Consider the following 20,378-nt stretch of genomic DNA (forward strand, 5'->3'; position numbering starts at 1 on the left):
CCAGATATTGGAGATACAGAATGAACATAAGCACGGAAGTATAACGTGGTCCTTCAAATACATAAATATATATGTAGGGTCTTTGTCTTCAGAAGTTGACAATCTTAAGAGAGATAAAACTAACATATATATGGGTTAAACTGTCTTGAATTGCTACTCCCAATACTAATTTACATTATCTTTAACATAGTTTCCAAAATCAACACATCTTCCAATGTGGCAGCACTTCACGTGTTAGCTCGTAAATGTGCAGCCTATTACTCTGCTCTAAACTGAAAATCCACCTCCTCTTCATCATATCCATCAAAGGTCTATCACTAACTATGTAATTCCATTATGATTCAAATCCCCTAATTTTACCTCATAGGTGCCCTACGGGGAGCCAACATGAAACTTCATCTGTGACTCAGTGTTAGATGGGGGAGAGGGAGCAGGGTGGGAGAGGATGGATTAAGGGAGTTGATTCATCTGTGACTTTCCTAAAACTATACAATCACCTTGTCAGTATCCTTGCGGCCCATTCAGACGACAACTAATTAAAAGTCTTGCTTTGTCTGGCTACTACTTAACCACTGACGGTCCCCAACATGCGAATTTTTGCCAGAGACCACCACACTCTAGAAAGAGCGATCAGCTCAAGTTTATCAGGCACTGGGAAGCTTCAAGTTCAGGATAACTGCCTTACCCTATTTCGGTGTAAGTATTTGGGTGGGCCCTCAAATCAATTCATCAACTACACTTGTCCTCAAAACGGCCACTCACAAAATTCCCCTCCCTCTCTCCCCACCTAGGTAGTGATGGAGAAAGACTGGAAGGTTAGATGAGAACCAAAATTCTCAGCTAGGGACTTCTGGCCTCTGAGAGTTAAAGGAGGAAATGGAAGTGGCTTTGGTAGAAACATCCGCAGGACAAAGAGAACCGATATGAAACCCAGCCCGGAGTGATTCAGTGTCCCGCCTGCCGCCTAACTCGCCGTCCCAACGTGCAAGCCTGCAGAAAAGAGGCAATCCTGACACCCCTAAATTGATGCCCAAGGATGCACGCGGCTCCACGGCTCTGCTCAAGTAGCGCCGCACGACTGCCTTCCCTTCCAGTGCCCCCGCCCCTGCCGCTTTCCCGCCAGCGGTCGGGGCGGACCGGGCGTCGGGTCGCACGCCCATCCGGGCGGAGGAGCCCCGAGGGGGTGAGGTCCAGAAAGGCACACGCCCGGCCGAGGCGCACACGCCCTCTGCGCGCGCACGCTCGCGGCACTCCCTCCCTGGCTCGGGGCTGAGACTGTTACCTCTGTCGGCCTCACCTTCGGATAAATGCGAGTCCCGTAATCCTCTCCGGGTCGTAACCGGAGACGGCTGCAGCGGAGGCGACTGTGAGTGCTGCTGCTGCTGGAGGCGAGTAGCCCTTCGCGTCTTCATTTCGGCTTCCTGGAGTCGCGGCTGCCTCCGCTGCCGAGACCGAAGGTAATAGGAGCGTTCTCTCACTTCCTCTTTCGCCGAATCGGGCCGGAACTCTTCTAGCGGAATTTGTCTTCCCACCGGGGCCTTTTCTTTGGCCGCCCGGGGCTCGAAGTCGCCGTACACTTCGGGCGGCTCTTCTGAGAACCTCACTTCCCGCCGGCCGTGGCGCGACGGCGTAGGAGTACCATACGCAGGCGCGTCACTTCCGCCGCCATTTTGAGGGGCGAGCCGGGGCCTCGCCTCCCGTAGCGGAGCCCTGGGCGTGACGTACAGCCCCCATCCTTCCCTCTCCGGCTCCGCCCGCCACCCCTCGCCTGCCATAGTTGTTGACGTAGCTTGAGTTGATCGAGAAGGTGATTTGGAGGGCCTGTAGAGTCTCCCGCCGTTGGTGGCGATGGTTTTTCGGGTGTTCGGCAGTGGTGTCGACGGTCAGGGAGGCAGTTGAGAGTCGCTGGGGCTGCCGCCTGCGTCGTCGCTGCTGTGCTGCAAACCCGCCTCTGGGCCCATCGTGTGTTCTGAGGGCTGTGGGAGAGGCAGTGCCTGTGCTGGGTCAGCTGCCGCGGGTCACTCCCGCCTCCTGGCTGAAGGCACCAAAGAGGAGGAGAAGAGGGAGGAGGAGAAGAGGGAGGAGGACGTCGCTGTCCTCGGCCTTCAGGGAGGGAAGGAGGGGACGACGGAGAAGAGACCACTGGTTGGGCAGAGTGCCGGTACTCAGCCCGCTGCTCCTGGCAACTGTTGCCGGCACGCAGGAGACGTCCGGCCAGTCCCCCAGTACCGAGAACCTGGGAAAGGCGGAGTGGAGGGGAAGTTTCGGTCCTCACCCCCAGGCTGTTGCGCAGTTTTCCCGCAGCCTCTGATCGACTGCTGCCTCCGCCGTACCTTTCCGAGTGTTTCTTAGCAGGGGTTGATAAGAAAGATACTTTTGCAGGTGTCATCTTGGAGAAAATTTTAGTTTCAAGGTCCTTGGGAAGGCATTTAACCACTTTTTAAGTTTTAAGTCCCTCGTTGAGTGTACGAAATCGGATCTACAGGCATACTGGGGTGGATTAACATTTGCAAAATGTGCGCATAGCAAGCAGTCTTATTCCTGGTTTCGTATAAAAGCTCTAGTCCAGCAGCACTGTTCAGAAAGCTTGCTAGTGCTGTGTTATGGACAGTGAGAAATGAACAAATACTTTAATGACGGCACTGTAATTTTCACTTGTGATCCATTATTTTTACTTTGATTCTGGGCATGACTTGATATACTGCATTTGATACAGGGTTTTCCTGCGTTTAGTTTACTGAATAAGAAAGCATGATAAAAGCCTATGTGTATCGTATTTGCAGATGTGGATAATCTGCAAATATCTAACCAAACTTAGACACACTGAGGGAATGTTAATTTAGTATAAAGTCTGAACAATTATTGAAAAAAGATTAATCTTGCCTTCAAATATACACACACTTCTTGGATGGCTTTCTATAATTGATTTTAGTGACTAGATTTAAAAAGTTGCAATTTGGATAGCAATTATAATGAACGAGCCTGAAAAATTTGAAGGTATTTGTTTATTCTTTCATGTATTTAAAATCACTTTAGAATGTTTTTGAGCAACTCATTTGTCCATACTGGGCACAGATTTCAATTTAATGAAATCTTAAGGTGTTCAGTGTTTTCACTAATGGTCCAAAAATTTGGCCACAGACGAGGAATTACATGCTTTAGAGAATCACCTAGGGTTTTGCCTGTTAGGAGATTCATTTAGTTGAGCTTTTGTTTTTACTGTATACAATATAGCCAAAGAAACTGAAGGAATAGCAACATGGGAGATGCTACTTTTTAAAAAAATCTTTTGTCTTAAGGGAAAATTAAAAGCATGTTCTCCCTCGTCAGCCTGAGTTAGATAGTATATTTGCAAGATTCGTGGGACTTAGTCTTTTCTGACAAAATGCTGAGAAGTGTTGATACTTGGTTAATTCCTGGCTTTTATTTAACTAATGCTTTATGAGGTACCTACTATATTACTCATTATTAACATATAATAGTAAAAGTTCTGTAATAGATGAAATTATTAAAGAATATAAAACTTTATAGTATTAATATACAAAGTTCATATTATGAACAGTAATGCATATATTAAGAACCTCTTTAAAAGTTACCAGGACAGGTGACTATATGGAAACTTGGTTACAGATTGTAAAACTTAGTTTGGGGGGACATATTAAAAAAGAGAGGACAGGAGATTCTATATATTATTGAATATTCAGTACATGTGTTATTTTGGAATTAAAAATGCTTGTAAGAGTTTAGGAATGGTTTTCAAAGAAACACATCATGAGACGCTTGAAGTAAAATCAGAGGAACGGCAACTTTAATTTAGCGTTAACACATATATTTGCTTAGGATTTTCCCTCTTTATCTAGGTAATAAGGATACATAATCCTAGCCCTGCCATACGTGCCTCCCACGCCTTAGCAACTTTACAAATACCAACTTTCATCACTAACTGAGAGGTAAAGGTAAACCCTTGTCAAACCAGATATTCTGCTGTAGATGTTTTCCAAACTACAAGGGTGGCCCAAAAGAGGTGAGACAGAGACAGACTCATAGCTAATATTATAAGGGAATTGCTGGGCTGCCAATACCAAGAGAGGAAGCATGAGCTCCAGATGTTAAACAATTACTTTGGGAGTTTGAGATATGTAGAGGAATTCAGTGAATCAAAAGAGAACAAGAGAAGAAATGATTACAACAAAGAATATACTCATCAATTTAATTCATGTATTTATTAAACAGAATAGATGCTTAATAAATATATGAATTAAATTAATGAGAGTGTTCTTTACCCTGAGGGAATTTGCCATATACTAGGGAAGACAGATATACAAAAAATTATAATTCAGGTTAAATGACTGGCAATTTAAGGACCTAGCGATTAGGCCTAAGTCTAGAAATCTAATGTTCTTGACAATGGATTTCTAAATAAAGCAGCTTTTTTTTTTTTGCGGTACGCGGGCCTCTCACTGTTGTGGCCTCTCCCGTTGCGGAGCACAGGCTCCGGACGCGCAGGCTCAGCGGCCATGGCTCACGGGCCCAGCCGCTCCGTGGCATGTGGGATCCTCCTGGACCGGGGCACAAACCCGTGTCCCCTGCATCGGCAGGCGGACTCTCAACAACTGCGCCACCAGGGAAGCCCCAATAAGATAATTTTTGTACATGAGTTTTTTGTTTAGGGTAAGCAGAAATCCTGTTGTTTACTGAGAAAGCATTTATCAATTAATTGTGCATAATATCCACACTTTAGATCAGAGAAATAACTTTGGGATTATATCTTAGTAGAAAGAGGAAACATTGTTATTTTTAATAAGGAAAAGATTGAAATATTAAATAAGAGGAAGTAAAGACAGTAGCTAGCTGCATTTATTCCCCATTCTCACAAGTGATAGAAAAAATACTTTAAAGACGGTTAATACAAATGAAAATGTCTAGAAATGAAGTGATTAGAATATGTCTTCTACTTATTCTTTGTTGAATTAGAAATTGCAGTCAATTAAACAGCATCTAAGAATGTTCCCAAATCCCATGTCTTCTGCCAAAAAAAGGATGGTTGAGAGGTGAAGACACCAAAAAATCAGTTACATGAAGAATCAGTAATCCAGTAAATTACTGAGCTAGTGCTATGTACTAGGCAAACCCTGTTGTAGGTGCTGGGGATACAGCAGTAAAAGAAGAGACCAGAAGACAACCCTCCCTGCCTTCTAGGCTTTTACATTCTATGGGAGTCAGATAAAAATCAAAATAAGTACAATAGTGTGTTGGTCAGGAGTGTTATGGGGAAAAATCAGGAAAGGGGAAGTGAGATTTATGTGAGTAGATTTCTTCTATGTTGTATTGAATTGGTGCAGGTCAGGAACAGGACTTTTAGACTTACTTGACTTTGCCCTTAACCAAATATGTGTTCTTGCGTAAATTGCTTGCCATCTCTCAATTTTCATTTTTATAAAATTAATAGATTAAGATAATAGCTATTTTTTATTCATCATTTACTAATGTCGTTTAGTAGACACTTATGTACATTAGCTCATTTACTCACAACCACCTTATGAGGTACTATGTATGTAGCGTTGTCTGCATTTGACAAGAGCAAACTCGGGCTTAGATTAAGCAACTCGTTTGAGGACATGCACCTCGTAATGGTAGAGGCCGGCTTCTAAGTCAAGTCTGACTGGTGCTTGCCAGTATCATTGGCTAGTACCTCTCACTGTGTTGGTTCCATTAGTTCCTCGAGCCTTTGAACTTTAGGTCTTTATGAGGGTTTAGGGTCCTCCAGGGTCTTGCAAGGATGCCTGCCTCCGGGTCTGGTAGCAGCCCGAGAACGCGGGGAGGCTTGCGGTTCTGCCGCTGCACTCACCGCACCTCCAGCCTCCAGCTCGGCCGCTGGCCGCCTGCGGGGAGGAGGGGCCGGCGCCTACCAGTCCCAGCATTCCGCGGGCGCCTACCCTCCCCGCGGAGGTCGCGGTCACGTGGGCAGGGACGGGACGACGTTCTGTTCCGCCGCGTCCGAGGGGTGCAGCTCAGCGTTGTGGAGCAGAAAGAACACTCTAAGGGCTCTCCTGACATTGACAGTCGACGATTTAAAACCCCGCTAGAATTTGTAAGTAAAATTTGTATACAACTTTTCCATGTTTTAATATTTGATCTGATACCTTTTTAAATATCTTTCAGAAACGGTCCTTCCCCACCCCCACCTCCTTACCGCAGAAACCTTAAACGGAGCAGGTTGGAGGTATATTTTTGTTTTGGAGTGAAAAAAGAGAAACAGAATCATATAAACATTAAACAGAATAAGGTGGGAATAAATGTTTGGTTTGGACTTTGAGACGAGAAGCAGAATTCCTATAAGATTCAAATGTAAACGGGAAATCTACCAGTGCAGGTGTTGATTACTCCCTTTACCTTCATGCTTAACAGGATCCCATCATTCGTCTTTTTAATCTTTATAAGATAGTGTCCGTGTTCCCCCGCCCCCGCCCCGCCATCCCTCACTTGCCACCCCTGCCTTTTAGCCTTAATGGTACTAAAAAGAGCGAAGTTTTAGTAAGACCCTGCAATTACCAGTTAATTACATATTATATATGTATTCCCAATTGTATTTCATACCCGAGAAAGTTTACCCCTTTTTCCTTCCTTCAAAAAAGTTTACTCTCTACTTAATCAGTAGTGCTTAATTGTTCGACTTTATACACAGTTACAGAAATCAGTTAATCTGATTCAACACACTGTTTCAATTTTACCTGTCTTTAGGTTTTAAAACATTTTATTTTGGATCTATATGAGAGATCCTTTCCTTGTCTGTGTTTGTTAAGAATTAGGGCTGTGGCTGTTATCCGTATTTATCAGTTTTGTTTTTCAAGCACAGGATTACTATATAAATGGTCAGTGGGAAATAATCTAATATAAAAAGGAACTTACTGGTAGAGGAACTAAAAATGTTCCTGGAAGCCTTTGTGTGGATTAGAACAGTTTTAAAACTGACATTTGCTGTGAAAACTTTGGGAGTCTCTCCTGAGTAATGCTTATGCTGAATGCAGAGCCCAGAACTTGATTACCAGTTTTACTGCTGGTTTATCGTAACCATAAGTGACTCAGTTAAGCTCTACTTCACTTGTTTTTCTTCCTAGTGTAGAGATAATACTAGCCTGAGAGCTTCTATAAGTAACAAATAAAGTAACAAGAATTTAGCTAATTATTTGAGGATTATTGGGTATTTAAATAATGTATAGCGTCTTGTATGTAATTTATTTTTGCGTAGGCGGTAATTTTAAACTGTATACCGTGGAAATCCACATTTCTCTGAAGTGCCACTTGAATTTCCTGAAGGAAAGTTTGCTGAGAGAAACCTTGTCTGCTTTATGCTGTTTTTCATTTTTCATTTAGAATTTTAATTGTGTTAAAATTTCGTTAATAGTCTATATTTTATAATGACTACTGTGTCCCACAAGAGATAAGTCAATATAGTGATTATACTTTATCGTAAGTTTTGCACAGCAAATCAAGCATTTGTGAATAAAGAAAGATGTCTCCAACATTGGTTATGAGCGTAGACTTCGGAGTCAGAGCTGAGTTTGAATTCCTGTTCTGTCAATTTGTGGCTTGGGCAGGTTGCTTTATCTCTCTGAGCCCATTACCTCATCTTTAAAGTGGAGAGTCATAGGGTTATTTGGAATATTAAATGGGTTTAAGGACTCAATAAGTGGAAACAGTTATTACTAATTGGACTACTTTCTTCTTTACTAATATTAAAGGAAGTGGAACATGGTTTTCATAATCAAAATAGAAAGGAAGAAAATTCACCAATAATTCCACTACCTGAACAAATCAAATTGTTTTTATTTTTATATACTCTTCTTTAGCGCTTGATCATGGGTGTACATAATGTAAATATAATAACATTTTTGCCAAAAGGCAAATTTAAAACATTAATTTGTAAACTTCTGAGGGTTTTGTTTTAATTATATAAATAGAGCTCTCTGGTTCTGCCTTTATTTTGATCTACTAGTGAAGAAACAGCAGAACTTTCCTTTAGCACAGTGTCCACTTGCTTTCCCCATTCCGAAAAATAAAACGTCTAGTTGCACTTTTACTTAACAGTTCAAATAATAATAAACACATCCTGAGACTTCTTTTGTGCCCCCATAGCGGTAAGTGCTGCACATTATCACTTTAACCCTCATAATGCTTCTTTCATCTGGGTAGTTATTCCATTTTGTGGTTAAGAGAACCAGGGAAATAGGGCAGAGTTCACCAAGTCAGGTGCTGGAGCAGTCATTCAGGCCTAGGCAGTCTGACTTTAGAGGACTGTGCTGCGAGGATTTCATATTTATAGATTCACTATATGGATGTTGAATCATATATGTAGGCAGGAGATGGTCCTGCAGGCTGACTTAAACTTCTTTGTATAAGAGTAACAATATTTGTACTTTATAACTACCGTGACCGCCACATGTAAAAAAAATTTTGTAGGAAAACAAGAGTAGGGAAGTGTTCAGTGCCTTAACAGATGAGGCATTCACCTATAGTTTTATTAGTTGTGGCAGTAAAAATATAATTTATGCACAAGTTATTAAGAGTAAATTTTCCAAAAGACAAAAAGGGTAAATTTTCCCTTTTTTTTTATTAGGGATAGATAGAGTAAACATAGGGTTTATAGTGATGGAAAGCTAACTCTTCTTCATTAAAGCAGTGTTTCATGTTTCTTAAATTTTATAGCGAGCATCAGAATCATCTGGTGAGCCTGTTAAAACAAATTCCTGCACCAGACCCTCAAAGATTCTAGTCGGGTAGGTCTGGGGTGGGGCCCAAGAGTTTGCATTTCTAATAGGTTCCCAGGTGATGCTAATGATTTCCAGCTAATGAGTTTAGTAAGGAAACAAATAATAGTGGGGGTTGTCCAAATTGTTGACCCGATGGTGAAACCCCAGTAGCAATGAGCACCCAGCTCTTGTTTTTAAACACTATCCTCTGATAAAAGGAAGTAGGATTTTTTTTTTTTTTTTTTTTTTTTTTGAGACGTACTTGATTCCAGGTCTGAGTCAGGGAAAATACAAGGTGAGCCTGGAACATCTTGTGGTGCTTGAAATTAAGTAAATGCTCAAAAAGGTTTGGGAGCTTGTTGAAAGGACACAGGAGGAACTTGAAGGAGCTTGATGGCCAAAGTTGGAACAACCTGAGTAATAAAATGAGTAATGGTAGTACTGGATTTTAACCCATAGAATAAAGTAAAGTAAGTGGCCATGAGTCCATACTGACACAGTTGATAAATAAATAGAATTCAAGAAGGGACAGCTCTTTCTTAGAGAAGAATTCCAATGAGTAAACATGGTAAAAAGGAAACAAAATCACTATTAGACAAACAGCCGCGTAGTAATTATTGCAGATAAAATCTACCTATAATACTGGTAGGTGAAATTTTGAGGAAAATCAGGGTATTTGCATAGTCTCAAAATATCTCCCCAATATAATTATTAGCTACAAAGGAAAAATAGTAACTTGACAGTGGAGATACTGTGTTAACCAACTGATTGAGGTTAACATCACCAGTAATAAGACATACAGACATCATGACCCCAGTGATATGATGCACTTAGAAGGACTCAACATCATTTCTGTGGTGTTATTCTTGCCAAAAATGCATAAACTCTTTATCTTTCTACAAACAAATTGAGGGACATTATACAAAATAACTGGCTAGTACTTTTCAAAAGTGTAAAGGTCACAAAGACCAGGAAAAGTCACAAGAGATAATTAGAGACAGAAACTGTCACGGATTGGAGACTCAGGAGAATTGACAACTAAATGCAGTGGTGGATCCCATATTGGACTATGGAACAGAAAAGGGACATTAGTGGAGAAACTGGTACAATTCGAGCAGTCTGTAGTTTAGTTAACTGACTTGTGTTAATTTCTTGGTTTTGTAACTGTATTTTATGAGATGTTGACTTTAGGAGAAACTGGGTAAAGGGTATAAGGAACTCTCTGCACTATTTTTGCAACTTTTCTACAAGTTTAAAATTCGTTCAAAATAAAACGTTTAATAACAACGTGCTGGCTTCCTGTAGATATTAAAGATGATTAGAGGAGTTGAGCTAAAACTGGGAATCAGTTATGCCACCCACTGTTGGAAATCGTAGCAAACCCTTTGATCTTTGTGTGTTGCTTTTTGCCTCTGCGTGGGTCAGCCTAAACGTGAAATGCAAATCGAGGGAGTAAGAAGGGTAAGAAGGAAAGGAAATTTTTTCTCTATCCTCAGAAAAAATTTATATCTGAACTGCTCCAGACATCCAGTCCCTATATAAGAAACAGTTCCCTAAGAAAGTAAGTGGAGTGCTTTTTGTTTCTAGTTTTTAGTACTTTCTCAACCTCCCCTTCAAAAGTATGGAATAAGTACTATTTAGTGAAAACACTGGGAAATGAGTGGGAAATCTTGAAAATAATAATCCTGGCATATTATGACAATGGATATGGTGCAGAGGCGTGAGCAAGACTTAGATACTTAGTTTTCACAGACACAAATAGCTGGTACAAGTATATAAATACCTAACCTTAGCACTAGGTCTTACTGTTGAAAACTGCATATTTAAAGGTTTGGTTGCTGGTGTTTTAAATTGAGACTGTAGATAGAATTTGAACCATGGACTTCTGTCCATTAGGGCAAAGTAGATTGAAGTGCACCAGTAAATTTTTAAACCAGTTGTTCCCCTTTATGGAATGCCAGCAATGCACACACACACCTGTTATGTTTGTCAGTTCCTTTTTTTTTTTGTTATTTTTATTTTTGGCTTCGCCGCAAGGCTTGTGGGATCTTAGTTCCCCAACCAGGGATTGAACCCAGGTCCTCGACAGTGAGAGCTCGGAGTCCTAACCCCTGGACTTCCCTGTTTCTCAACTCCTGGGTGACTCAAGATCATATTTTTTGTTTGGCTTATCTATTTTCGTAAGAGGGAACAGTGTGTGTGCTCAACAGTGTTGGAGATTGTGCCTTCTCTCTGTGATCTCAAGACTGCCAAATTAAAAGTAGTTCCTCACAAAACAGGCTGAAAACTTTTTTCAGGAGCATGTATTTTCATAATATATTTTAAGCAAAGAATTATTTTAGATTATGTGAATTTAAAAAGAAGAGTGATTCTTTTTTTTTCATACTCCTTAATCTCCCAACATCTAAATTCAGAACTAGTTAATGAAATATGAAGCTCTTGAGATTTCACTTCGTGTGTGAAACTTATCAGAGAAGCTGTCTCATACAAAAAATAGTTTTGATTATTGAGTAGTGTTAGAATAAATTATTCCATGGGAGAAAATATTTAAAATGGAAATGCAAGAAAATTTAGAGCATTTATATTTTTTCTATGTGTCTGTTCTTTTGATTTTATATATCACATGAGGACTTGGCTGAGGCTGAAGTTTAAGTGATATATTTGCCTGGAGAAGTCATCCCAATCCTGACTCAATCTGAAACTTATATTATCCTATCACTAAAAAGAACAAGAGGGACTTCCCTGCTGATGCAGTGGATAGGACTCCAAGCTCCCAATGCAGGGGGCCCAGGTTCGATCCCTGGTCAGGGAACCAGATACCACATGCATGCCACAACTAAGGAGCCCAGCTGTCACAACTAAGACCCATTGCAACCAAATAAATAAATATTCTAAATAAATAAATAAAAAGAACAAGAGAATTTTTGTTTATCAGAGGCAGATTTGAGCTAGCTTACTAACATCAATTCAGGAAATAGCGAAGAATGATACAGACTCAATATTTAGAGATGATAATTATTTAATATGTATTAAGCTGCCATCATTAGTAGTGTAAATTTCACTGGTTTGAATAGAACTGCATTTTCTGTTTTGATGTTAAAGTGCTTATTTTCTAAATTTTCCTCTAATAAATCTACAGGATGAAACTTAAATTTACTTTAGTTCTCATACACAAAAAGTCTGATCTGGGAAGTTCCCTGTTGGTGCAGTGCTTAGGACTTGCCACTTTCACTGCCAAGGCCCAGGGGCAATTTCTGGTTGGGGAACTAAGATCCCACAAGCCACGCAACGCAGCCAAAAAAAAAAAAAAAAAAAAAAACTGATAGAAAATATTTGTGAAAAAAAATTCAGAAAGTTCCAAAAAGCAAAACTTGAACTTGCTGTGCTCTGGCAGCTATTTACATAGCATTTACATTACATTAGGTATTATAAGTAATCCTGAGATGATTTAAAGTATACAGCAGGATGTGCATGGGTTATATGCAGATACTACGCCATTTTATGTAAGGGACTTGAGTGTGCCTCTGGTCCTTGCATTTTGATATCTGTGGGTGGTCCTGGAATGAATCCCCCACTGATACTGAAAGATGACTGTATAGCATTTATGTGGTAGGGAAGCCCTTTAAATTTGTTTTTTGCCCACTGTTGTTGGCTGCAAGGTTCGCTTGAAGATAAGGACATTCCAACTTCTGTGGGCCTTCCTGAATTTCCTGTGATCTCTACAGGCAGTCTTTTTATATCTATCGAAAAGCTCTTAGCCTTTACCTAAAGCATGGGTTCCAACCTGGATTCCCTGGACATCTGGAAGCTCTGTAAGATTTTTCTCTCTGTATGTATAGTATTTGGCATTGGGCCTAGTACGTGGCGGTTTCCTCAGTAACTTAAACAATAATCAGTTGAGTAATGATGGTTCCCAAGGTATTTTTTGCATTTCTACCAGCCTAGTGGTAATCATACATTTACCTCAGATCAACCACTTTTGACTTAAGCTAATGGAGTTGAGGAAGGAAACAAATCCAGAGTAGCCGAAATCTCTCTGACTTTATGTTATAGGCATTTTGAATATTATCTGTAATTTAAAATATTGAAAATTTCTAAATCAGGGCTATTAACACTAGTTTTTTTCTTGTTTTTATTAGAAGTTCTGATTGGCAGATCTACATGTCTAATTAATAAAATGAGAAAACGAAGTTATTACAAGAATGGTAGTTGTTCAGGGATCCTTCCACATTGAGATCTGCGGAGGGGGGTGCCAGGAATAAAAATTGCCTTTGATGGTAAAATGATTAGGAACCATTCATGCTCAATGGTTCTGAACCATTCCTTCGGGAATCTAAAAGTGTGTACAGTTGACCTTTGAACAACACAGTTTGAATTGTGTGGGTCCACTTACGTGCAGATTTTTTTCAACAATAAATATTTCAGTATTACACTGTATGTGGTTGATTGAATCCGAGGATGCAGAACAGTGGCTACAGAGGAACTGCATATACGAAGGGCTGACTGTAAGTTACATACAGATTTTTGATTACTTGAAGGTTGGTACCCCTAACCCCCACGTTGTTCAAGGATCAGCTGTACTCCCTTTCCAGAAAAAAATGCACATGTGTACATAAAAAATTTTATATGTAATTTCAGGGGATTTAGGACTCCCTGAAATGTATCCTGGATTTTTTTGTGTGAAAGTGGAAAATTATGGGAGAGAGTTTCTCCCACCCCCACTTTAATATAATACACACAATTGAAGAGTATCCTGTAGCTTTGCAAATAGCTTATGAAAGGGTTTTCTAAAACTCAACAGTCACTGCTTCAGAAAGGCAGTGCCTTATAGTGGTTAAGAGTACAGGCTCTGGAACCAATCTTCTTGAATTCAAATACTGATTTCTCTACAAAGACCTGTGTGACTCTGGGCAAGTTGCTCAACCTCTCTGTTTCTTTAACTATAGAGTGGATTATTGTAAGAATTATATGAGTTAATAGATGTAAAATGTATTACATGTATTAGAACAGATAGTGACGCTCAATAAGTATTAGCTATTATTATTAAGTATTATTATCTTGGGGACTTCCCTGGTGGTCCAGTGGTTGACTGCAATTCCACTGTAGGGGGCGCAGGTTCAATCCTTGGTTGGGAACTAAGATCCCCATATGCTCCATGCGCGGCCAAAAAAAAAGTATTATTTCAGAGATGGAGTTTTTCTGTTGAATATCTGGCCAAGTGAAGTTCTTTTCCATTAGGTAGCCTAATGGAAAAATTAATTCCATTAATTAACATTAGGTAGGCCTCTTTTACCTTATTTCTTTTTTCTTTCCATAGAGATTTTTTTAAATTGAAGTATAGTTGATTTATAATATATTTTCTGTTACTTTATTTCCATGAAGAGATAGTTGCTTCCAATATTATGAGAAAAACAAAGATCCATGTCTTTCTGTAGGACTCCTGTTTTCCTCAGTCACCCACTTTGCCTCTGAGCAGAGTAACTGCTCCTGGTCTTCTTGTCCGCAGGGTGAAAGTTGGTTTTGCCTATTCTCTTTTTCTAGCCCACTGCTATTTTCCACTCTTTTCTTTTTTTAATTATAAAATATTGAATAGAGATTGGGATTAATGTATACACACTACTATATATAAAATAGATAACTAATAAGAACCTACTGTATAGCACAGGGAACTAACTCTATTCAGTACTCTGTAATGATCTATTTAGGAAATGAATCTAAAAAAGAGTGGATATATGTAGATGTATAACTGATCCACTTTGCTGTACACCTGAAACTAACACAACATCGTAAATCACCTGTACTCCAATAAAAATTAAAAGTTAAAAAAAGTAAAAATGAAGACAGAAGTAGAAAAAAATAAAATATTGAATAGAGATTATGTAAACTATTATGATTTATGATGCATTCTTGTACCTCCAACCATTCAAAGAAAAAATGTTTACAATTATCTTTGAAATACTCTGTATGCCTTTCTCAATCCCATTCCCTTCCCTATCCCATCAAAGGTAATAGTTATCCTTGTACTTATCCTTTTCTTTTTAGCTTTATTGCATTTATTCCTAAGCAATATATTGAAACTTTATGTAAATGGAAACTATATAAGAGAGTGAGTATGTGTGTATTCTTCCGCTTCTTGCTCTTTATATTTCAGCTTAATATTCTTGAGTTTCATCTATGTCTGTGTGGGACTATCTCAATTTTTTTAATCCATTCTACTGCCTTGGGCATTTTGGTTGTTATTTTGCTGTTATACAAAGAACTACCATGAATATTTTTATTCATGTTTTTAAATGTGTAATTTCGTCTAGGGTAGTTACCTGAGACTACTCTCAGGTAATTACTGAGTTACAGGAAATGCACATCCTCAGCTTTACTTGATAATGCCAAATTAATTCCAAAAGTGGTTATACTAATTTATGCTCCTAGTGTTAGGGTATAAGGATTCAAATTACTCTATAGTCTCATTATTTATTCATTCAAGAAATGTTTATTGGGTATGTACAGCAGTAAATAAAAACAAAACACCCTACTCTTGGAGTTTAGGTTTTAGTAGAGACAAATAGCTAAAATATTTAATATCAAAATGGTACATGTTTTATGGGGAAAAAAAGTAAAGAAGAGAAGGGGATATTATCTTACTGCTGTCAGAGCCATATGGGGATTAGAGACTATAAGAGGATGAAGTATAACCAGGAAGCTCTGGGCTCCATGTGGTGATTGACATAAAAAGAGGTACAGGTGTGATGAGATTGGTTGGTCCTCAGACTTTCAGGCAGATAATGGTAGTGAAGCTTGTGAGGGTGGGGGGGGGTAGTTCGAGAATCTTGCCAGGAGTATTTTCAGGAAGGAAAGAGTTAGGAGGCTGGTAATAGGTGATCTTATTCTGAGCATTTAGTGCTTTGGAGCCCTGTTTTGACTCCCCTCTTGCCCGTTGTGGTTTGGAGGATGAGGGGAGGGGTGGTCTTGTCCGGAACATATGGAACACTAGATTGCTCTTGATTCAGGAATACTTGGAGCTCTAGTCTTGCTTAACTCTTGAAGATGGAGAAATGAAGGTTGGGGGAAGGCCATCCTTCATTCTGAGCATTTGGAGCTTAGGGAATGGAGCTTTAGCCAACAGAGATGTGGAGTTTGAGGGGAGGGTAGTCTTGCCTAGAGTATATAGAGCCCACATTGTCAAACTTGTTAATTTTTGCCAGTCTGGTGGATGTGAAATACAGTATCTTGTTGTGGTTTTAATTGAATTTCCCCTTTTCTTTCTAAAAACCCAAAATTCTGTACCTTTTCAATGTCAGACTTAGTCATATAACTTTACTACTAACTTCTGTGATAAACCCCACAATCATGTGGGTTTTATTCATCATCTATTTGTTTCATGTACTAGACATCCAAGATTTCCCAGTTCAACAACTGAAACTTTTACTGTAGTGGCTCTTGACAGTAGACCCTCAGGGAAATCTGTTATACTCTATGTTGTCACCACAAAGGTCAGGAACCCTACTTTCTGTTCACTCTGCCTGAGGAGCTGAGTTGGTAATCTTCATGCATACTTTGTCACCTAACCTCAAAAAAAAATCAGTGTATCTACACTGATTCTATCCCACCCCATCCGGGGCTCCCATCAGACTATTGACCCCAGGTTGCAGCACTGGCAGAGGCTGCTCTTCAGTTGTCTTTTAAAGTTGCCATTTTAAAATCTGAGAATCACAGCTGCTATTGATAGTCTGTAAGGAAAATGCTTTGGCTGATCACAGCTAAGGGTTATAACTCCCTCTGCTTTTCAGGCTATATCTTTTTTTTTGTGGTACGTGGGCCTCTCATCGTTGTGGCCTCTCTGTTGTGGAGCACAGGCTCCGGACGCGCAGGCTCAGCGGCCATGGCTCACGGGCCCAGCCGCTCCGCGGCATGTGGGATCTTCGCGGACCGGGGCACAAACCCATGTCCCCTGCATCGGCAGGCGGACTCAACCACTGCGCCACCAGGGAAGCCCCAGGCTATATCTTTATACAGTTTTAACACTCACATCTTCCCCAGTGTCCCTTAGTGCTCTCACAGGATCAGGCCTCAGAATTCACAAAAGAACACTGGAGAAAGGCAGACTATATATTGTGCTCTGGTGAGCTGTGGCACTTCCTAGGTGCCTGTCTAGTTGTTCCATGCATCCTGCTCTACCCTACCTTGTTTACTTGTTACATTCAGTGTCATGAAGGAGTACAAAGATGATGAAAGCATCTGTAAATTCCAACTGATTTACTATATATTTTCCAAGAATAGCTCAGGACCGTGCCTTAATTGCCTTCTTAAACTTAAAATGCATATGAGCCTATAAAGACAGATGTGGACAATGAGACATGTCCCTTGTGTTTTCTTTTTCAGCCTTCAAAAGGATTTCATCCAACTTCCTGTGGTTAGTTATTAAGAATATTATCTAATAATTTTGTAAGCTTTTCCCTGCATGGATTGAAGTCTGTTTTAGAAGGCTGTCACCATTGTTAATGTTATCCCACCCATTATGGGAGAACTATATATACGGCACCCATTTCACAGAAGAGAGACAAGAAATCTCAAAGTTTTACCACATTAACCATGATTATACAGACCTTATTATTCCCAAAGTTCCAAAGGAGTAGGAAAAAGAAATATATAGTCCTAAAAAAAAATTAAGCTAATACAAACCTTAAATGAACCAAAATCCTCCCTGTTGCCCAATCAAGCATAAGAATAACTCCCAACAGATAAATTGGTTTGAACCCATATGAAGTTGTTATGGGGAAACTCATGAGACAATTCTCATCCAAATGCATGTTTCTAATAATATTGTGAGCAACTCAAAGCCCACATGAGTCGTCTGAAGTTTTATTATTTACAGGTATGTGAAGCATTCCCAGACCCTTCAACCAACTCAACAGCAGCTACTTCCCTGTGACTGGGTCCTGATTAAGGTCCTCCCAAGAAAGACTTCATTGGATCCACGCTCAAGAGGACTCTGCCAGGTTTTCCTGACCCCTCTACATCGCTATAAAGTGCCAAGGCCTTAAGACTTGGGTACGTGTATTACAACGGCAAGAGTGCCAGCGCCCACCAAAGACCCATTGGACCTGTCAGCTCCTCTGTTTCACCAAGCAGACATAATAACTTACCAGCAAAGCAGAGTAAGCCAGATGCCTCTGCATGATACCACCAGCTGATAACACACAAGAAAAAATAATTAACTTAGACTAGAACCCTATCTTTTCTTGAGAAGCTGGGATTTAAAGGAGCTATTCTGAGATCTGTGCTGCTAGTAAGTGACTGATAACATAGACTGGATCAGTCCCTGAGTTCAGAGACTGGGTTGCAAGTGAGTGAAAAATAGACAACGAAATCTTGAAGAATTGCACGGAGGTGCAAGCCACATTTTACCCTCTCCAAGTAATGGTGGTTGGACTGAGAAAGTGCTAAACCAAACCTGTAATAGGACTGGTTGTTTGGGTGTCTCTCTTTATCATTGTTGCCTCTTACAGTTACATTGCTTTCTGTGTTGTGTCTCTAGGTCCCAATGTTCTCAGATAATTCACATTGCCCTGACTGTGGACAGCAATGGTTCCCTAGTTTAGAACTAGGCCATTGGTTGTACCAAACTGAACTGGTTGAGAATGAATGTTACCAAGTATTCTTAGACCGTATTAACAGAGCTGATTATTGCCCTGAGTGTTATCCTGATAATCCTGCTAATAGAAGCCTTGTTCTTCCTTGGTCTTTCCCACTTGAGTGGGCTCCCCAAAATCTTACCAGGTGGACCTTTGAAAAAGCTTGCCACCCATTTCTTCTGGGTCCTCCACTGGTTAGAAAAAGGATACATGACTCTAGAGTTGCTGGTTTTAACCCTGCATTACAGTTAATCCTGACCAGAACAGATAAAACCTTGAACAAAAAACTTGGCCAAAGCAAATAACTTCTGAAACAGTCAAAATCATGGAGACTCTAGAGGGTTTTGTACTAGTAGCCCAAGGAAGATGGAAAAATGACTCCTTTCTATATCTGATCCAGACTGTCACTACTCTGGGAAACTGCTTAAATTGTTGTTGGACCTGCTTCCAGGGTCTGTGCATCTCTTCTTCAGCATGAATTTAATCAGTATTCCAAGCCAGATTGTTCATCTAGAACCTGACTAATCCATATTTCCTATGTTTTGGAATTAGCTTACTCCTAAAAATCTCCACAGCCTAATTATTGACGTTATTATGACATGGTAGTCCTGGAGGAGAAGCCCCATACTGTGTGTACTTTCATTATATTCTAGTGAAAACTTTTCTGGGAAAGCATCCTTGTAGCTGAATTCTAGATTATTCCAGTAAAACAACTAGACATTTTAATAATAAACTATATTCTAAATTCCACCTCTTAAATATTAATCAGTGATAATTATATATATATATAAAATTTATTCATATATAACCATTTATTCATCATTGGCTCTATTTAGCTCATCCTCAGTGTGGCTATGACGTTATCCATAACTGGTCACTGTCAGAGGAATCACATTCAGTCAGGCAGCACCTATATAGGTGACAATAAAAACATGCAGAAATGCCTCTGTCTACACCTCCTTGGCTCTACATAAGCAAGGACTATCCTGTCTTTGTGGTGACTGAACTTAGAATGTCCTCCCCTGGCAATAGAAAAGTACCTGTCCTAGGAGATAGGTGACGAAAGGAGTTACCCAGCTTGACTGCATATATATTATGAACAGTTTAGGGGAAGCATTTTTCTTAGAACTAAGAAGGTCTTACCTGACACTGGCCTCATTCTGGCCTTCACTTGTTCATAAGAATCATGAAACTAGAGTTCAGGTTAAGAAACTTAGAAAAAGCATTGAAAACATCTCAGAGGCCACTGAACAATTTAAAAATTCCACTTAAGATTCTAGATAATCCAGTGCTTGTGTAGCAACTCAACAATGTTCTCAAGGCCCCAGGTTCTTGCTATCTTTCCCCTCTGGGATCTTTAGCATATTGGCTTTTTGTCCTCATAGTTCTCACCGAGTACAATGTAGCTTGTTGCTGCTCCAGACATTTCAATCCCAATCAAAGGCTGGAAGTAAGGAGCAAAAAGCTTTCTCCTTTCAAGTCTGTGTCTTTTATTTGGGAAGAAGATCTTTCTCAAAAGTCCCTCACAGATTTTTTCTTACATCCTTGATTCACAAAGGAGCCTGGGAAACCTGGCAGAGGGGAATGGAGTTGCACTGCCTGGGTAGGACACATTGTCTCCCCTAATAAAATCAGGGCTCTTTTAGGAAGGAAGAAGTAAGGAATGAATGGCTGTTTGTATGCAACAAATCATGCCTGCCACATGTTAAAAAGTCACTTGTTAGTCTGCTTAAAGAATGTACCCCAGAGATCTGCCCTGTATCTGCCTTATGTCTGTCATGATGGAAGTTCTCTTCTGTTCTATTGCTGAATAAACTGTGTGGACTGCTAAATTGAGTGAAGACTAATTAGTTTATCATTTACCATTGGTTAAGAACTACACTATCCTAAAGCTTTTTCTAAAAAGTGAAAATTTACTTTGAGGTATTGCTTTTGAGTGTGGTGTTATGATCAATATTATTGTCCTAAACTTTTTCAGACACATACCAAAAAGCACTAC

General features: G+C 40.0%; 3 protein-coding genes across 5 annotated transcripts in view; 2 read left to right on the forward strand and 1 right to left on the reverse strand.

Annotated features, from left to right (window-relative positions):
- TOR1AIP1 (torsin 1A interacting protein 1) overlaps positions 1 to 2,151 on the reverse strand; it is a 51,729-nt gene extending 49,578 nt beyond the window's left edge. Inside the window, exon 1 of one of the 2 annotated variants that reach the window (XM_029227554.1) lies at positions 1,298 to 2,151. In XM_029227554.1, the coding sequence (XP_029083387.1) occupies positions 1,298 to 1,775 (478 nt within the window). In that variant the 5' untranslated portion in view covers positions 1,776 to 2,151. The remainder of the gene's footprint in view (positions 1 to 1,297) is intronic. The other variant, XM_029227553.1, reaches the window with a different exon arrangement.
- Positions 1,388 to 20,378, forward strand: part of LOC114898300 (torsin-1A-interacting protein 2-like) — a 38,619-nt gene continuing 19,628 nt past the window's right edge. Inside the window, exon 1 of one of the 2 annotated variants that reach the window (XM_029227556.1) lies at positions 1,388 to 1,457. The gene's annotated coding sequence lies outside the window, so the exon portion shown is untranslated. Of the gene's footprint in view, positions 1,458 to 5,991; positions 6,092 to 20,378 lie in introns of those variants that run through there. The other variant, XM_029227555.1, reaches the window with a different exon arrangement.
- TOR1AIP2 (torsin 1A interacting protein 2) lies at positions 5,878 to 20,211 on the forward strand. Its single transcript, XM_029227558.1, has 2 exons — positions 5,878 to 6,091; positions 17,620 to 20,211. Exon 2 carries the CDS (start codon positions 18,289 to 18,291, stop codon positions 18,682 to 18,684), a length of 396 nt encoding a protein of 131 aa, XP_029083391.1. The 5' UTR covers positions 5,878 to 6,091; positions 17,620 to 18,288; the 3' UTR covers positions 18,685 to 20,211.

Source organism: Monodon monoceros, unplaced genomic scaffold (assembly GCF_005190385.1).
Source record: "Monodon monoceros isolate NGI ecotype Baffin Bay Population unplaced genomic scaffold, NGI_Narwhal_1 Super_Scaffold_18, whole genome shotgun sequence".
Lineage (NCBI taxonomy): Eukaryota > Metazoa > Chordata > Mammalia > Artiodactyla > Monodontidae > Monodon > Monodon monoceros.

What these genes read in the sequence shown, in the direction of transcription:
- TOR1AIP2 (XM_029227558.1), top strand. Translation starts at nt 18,289, where the DNA reads ATGTTCTCAGATAATTCACATTGCCCTGACTGTGGACAGCAATGGTTC.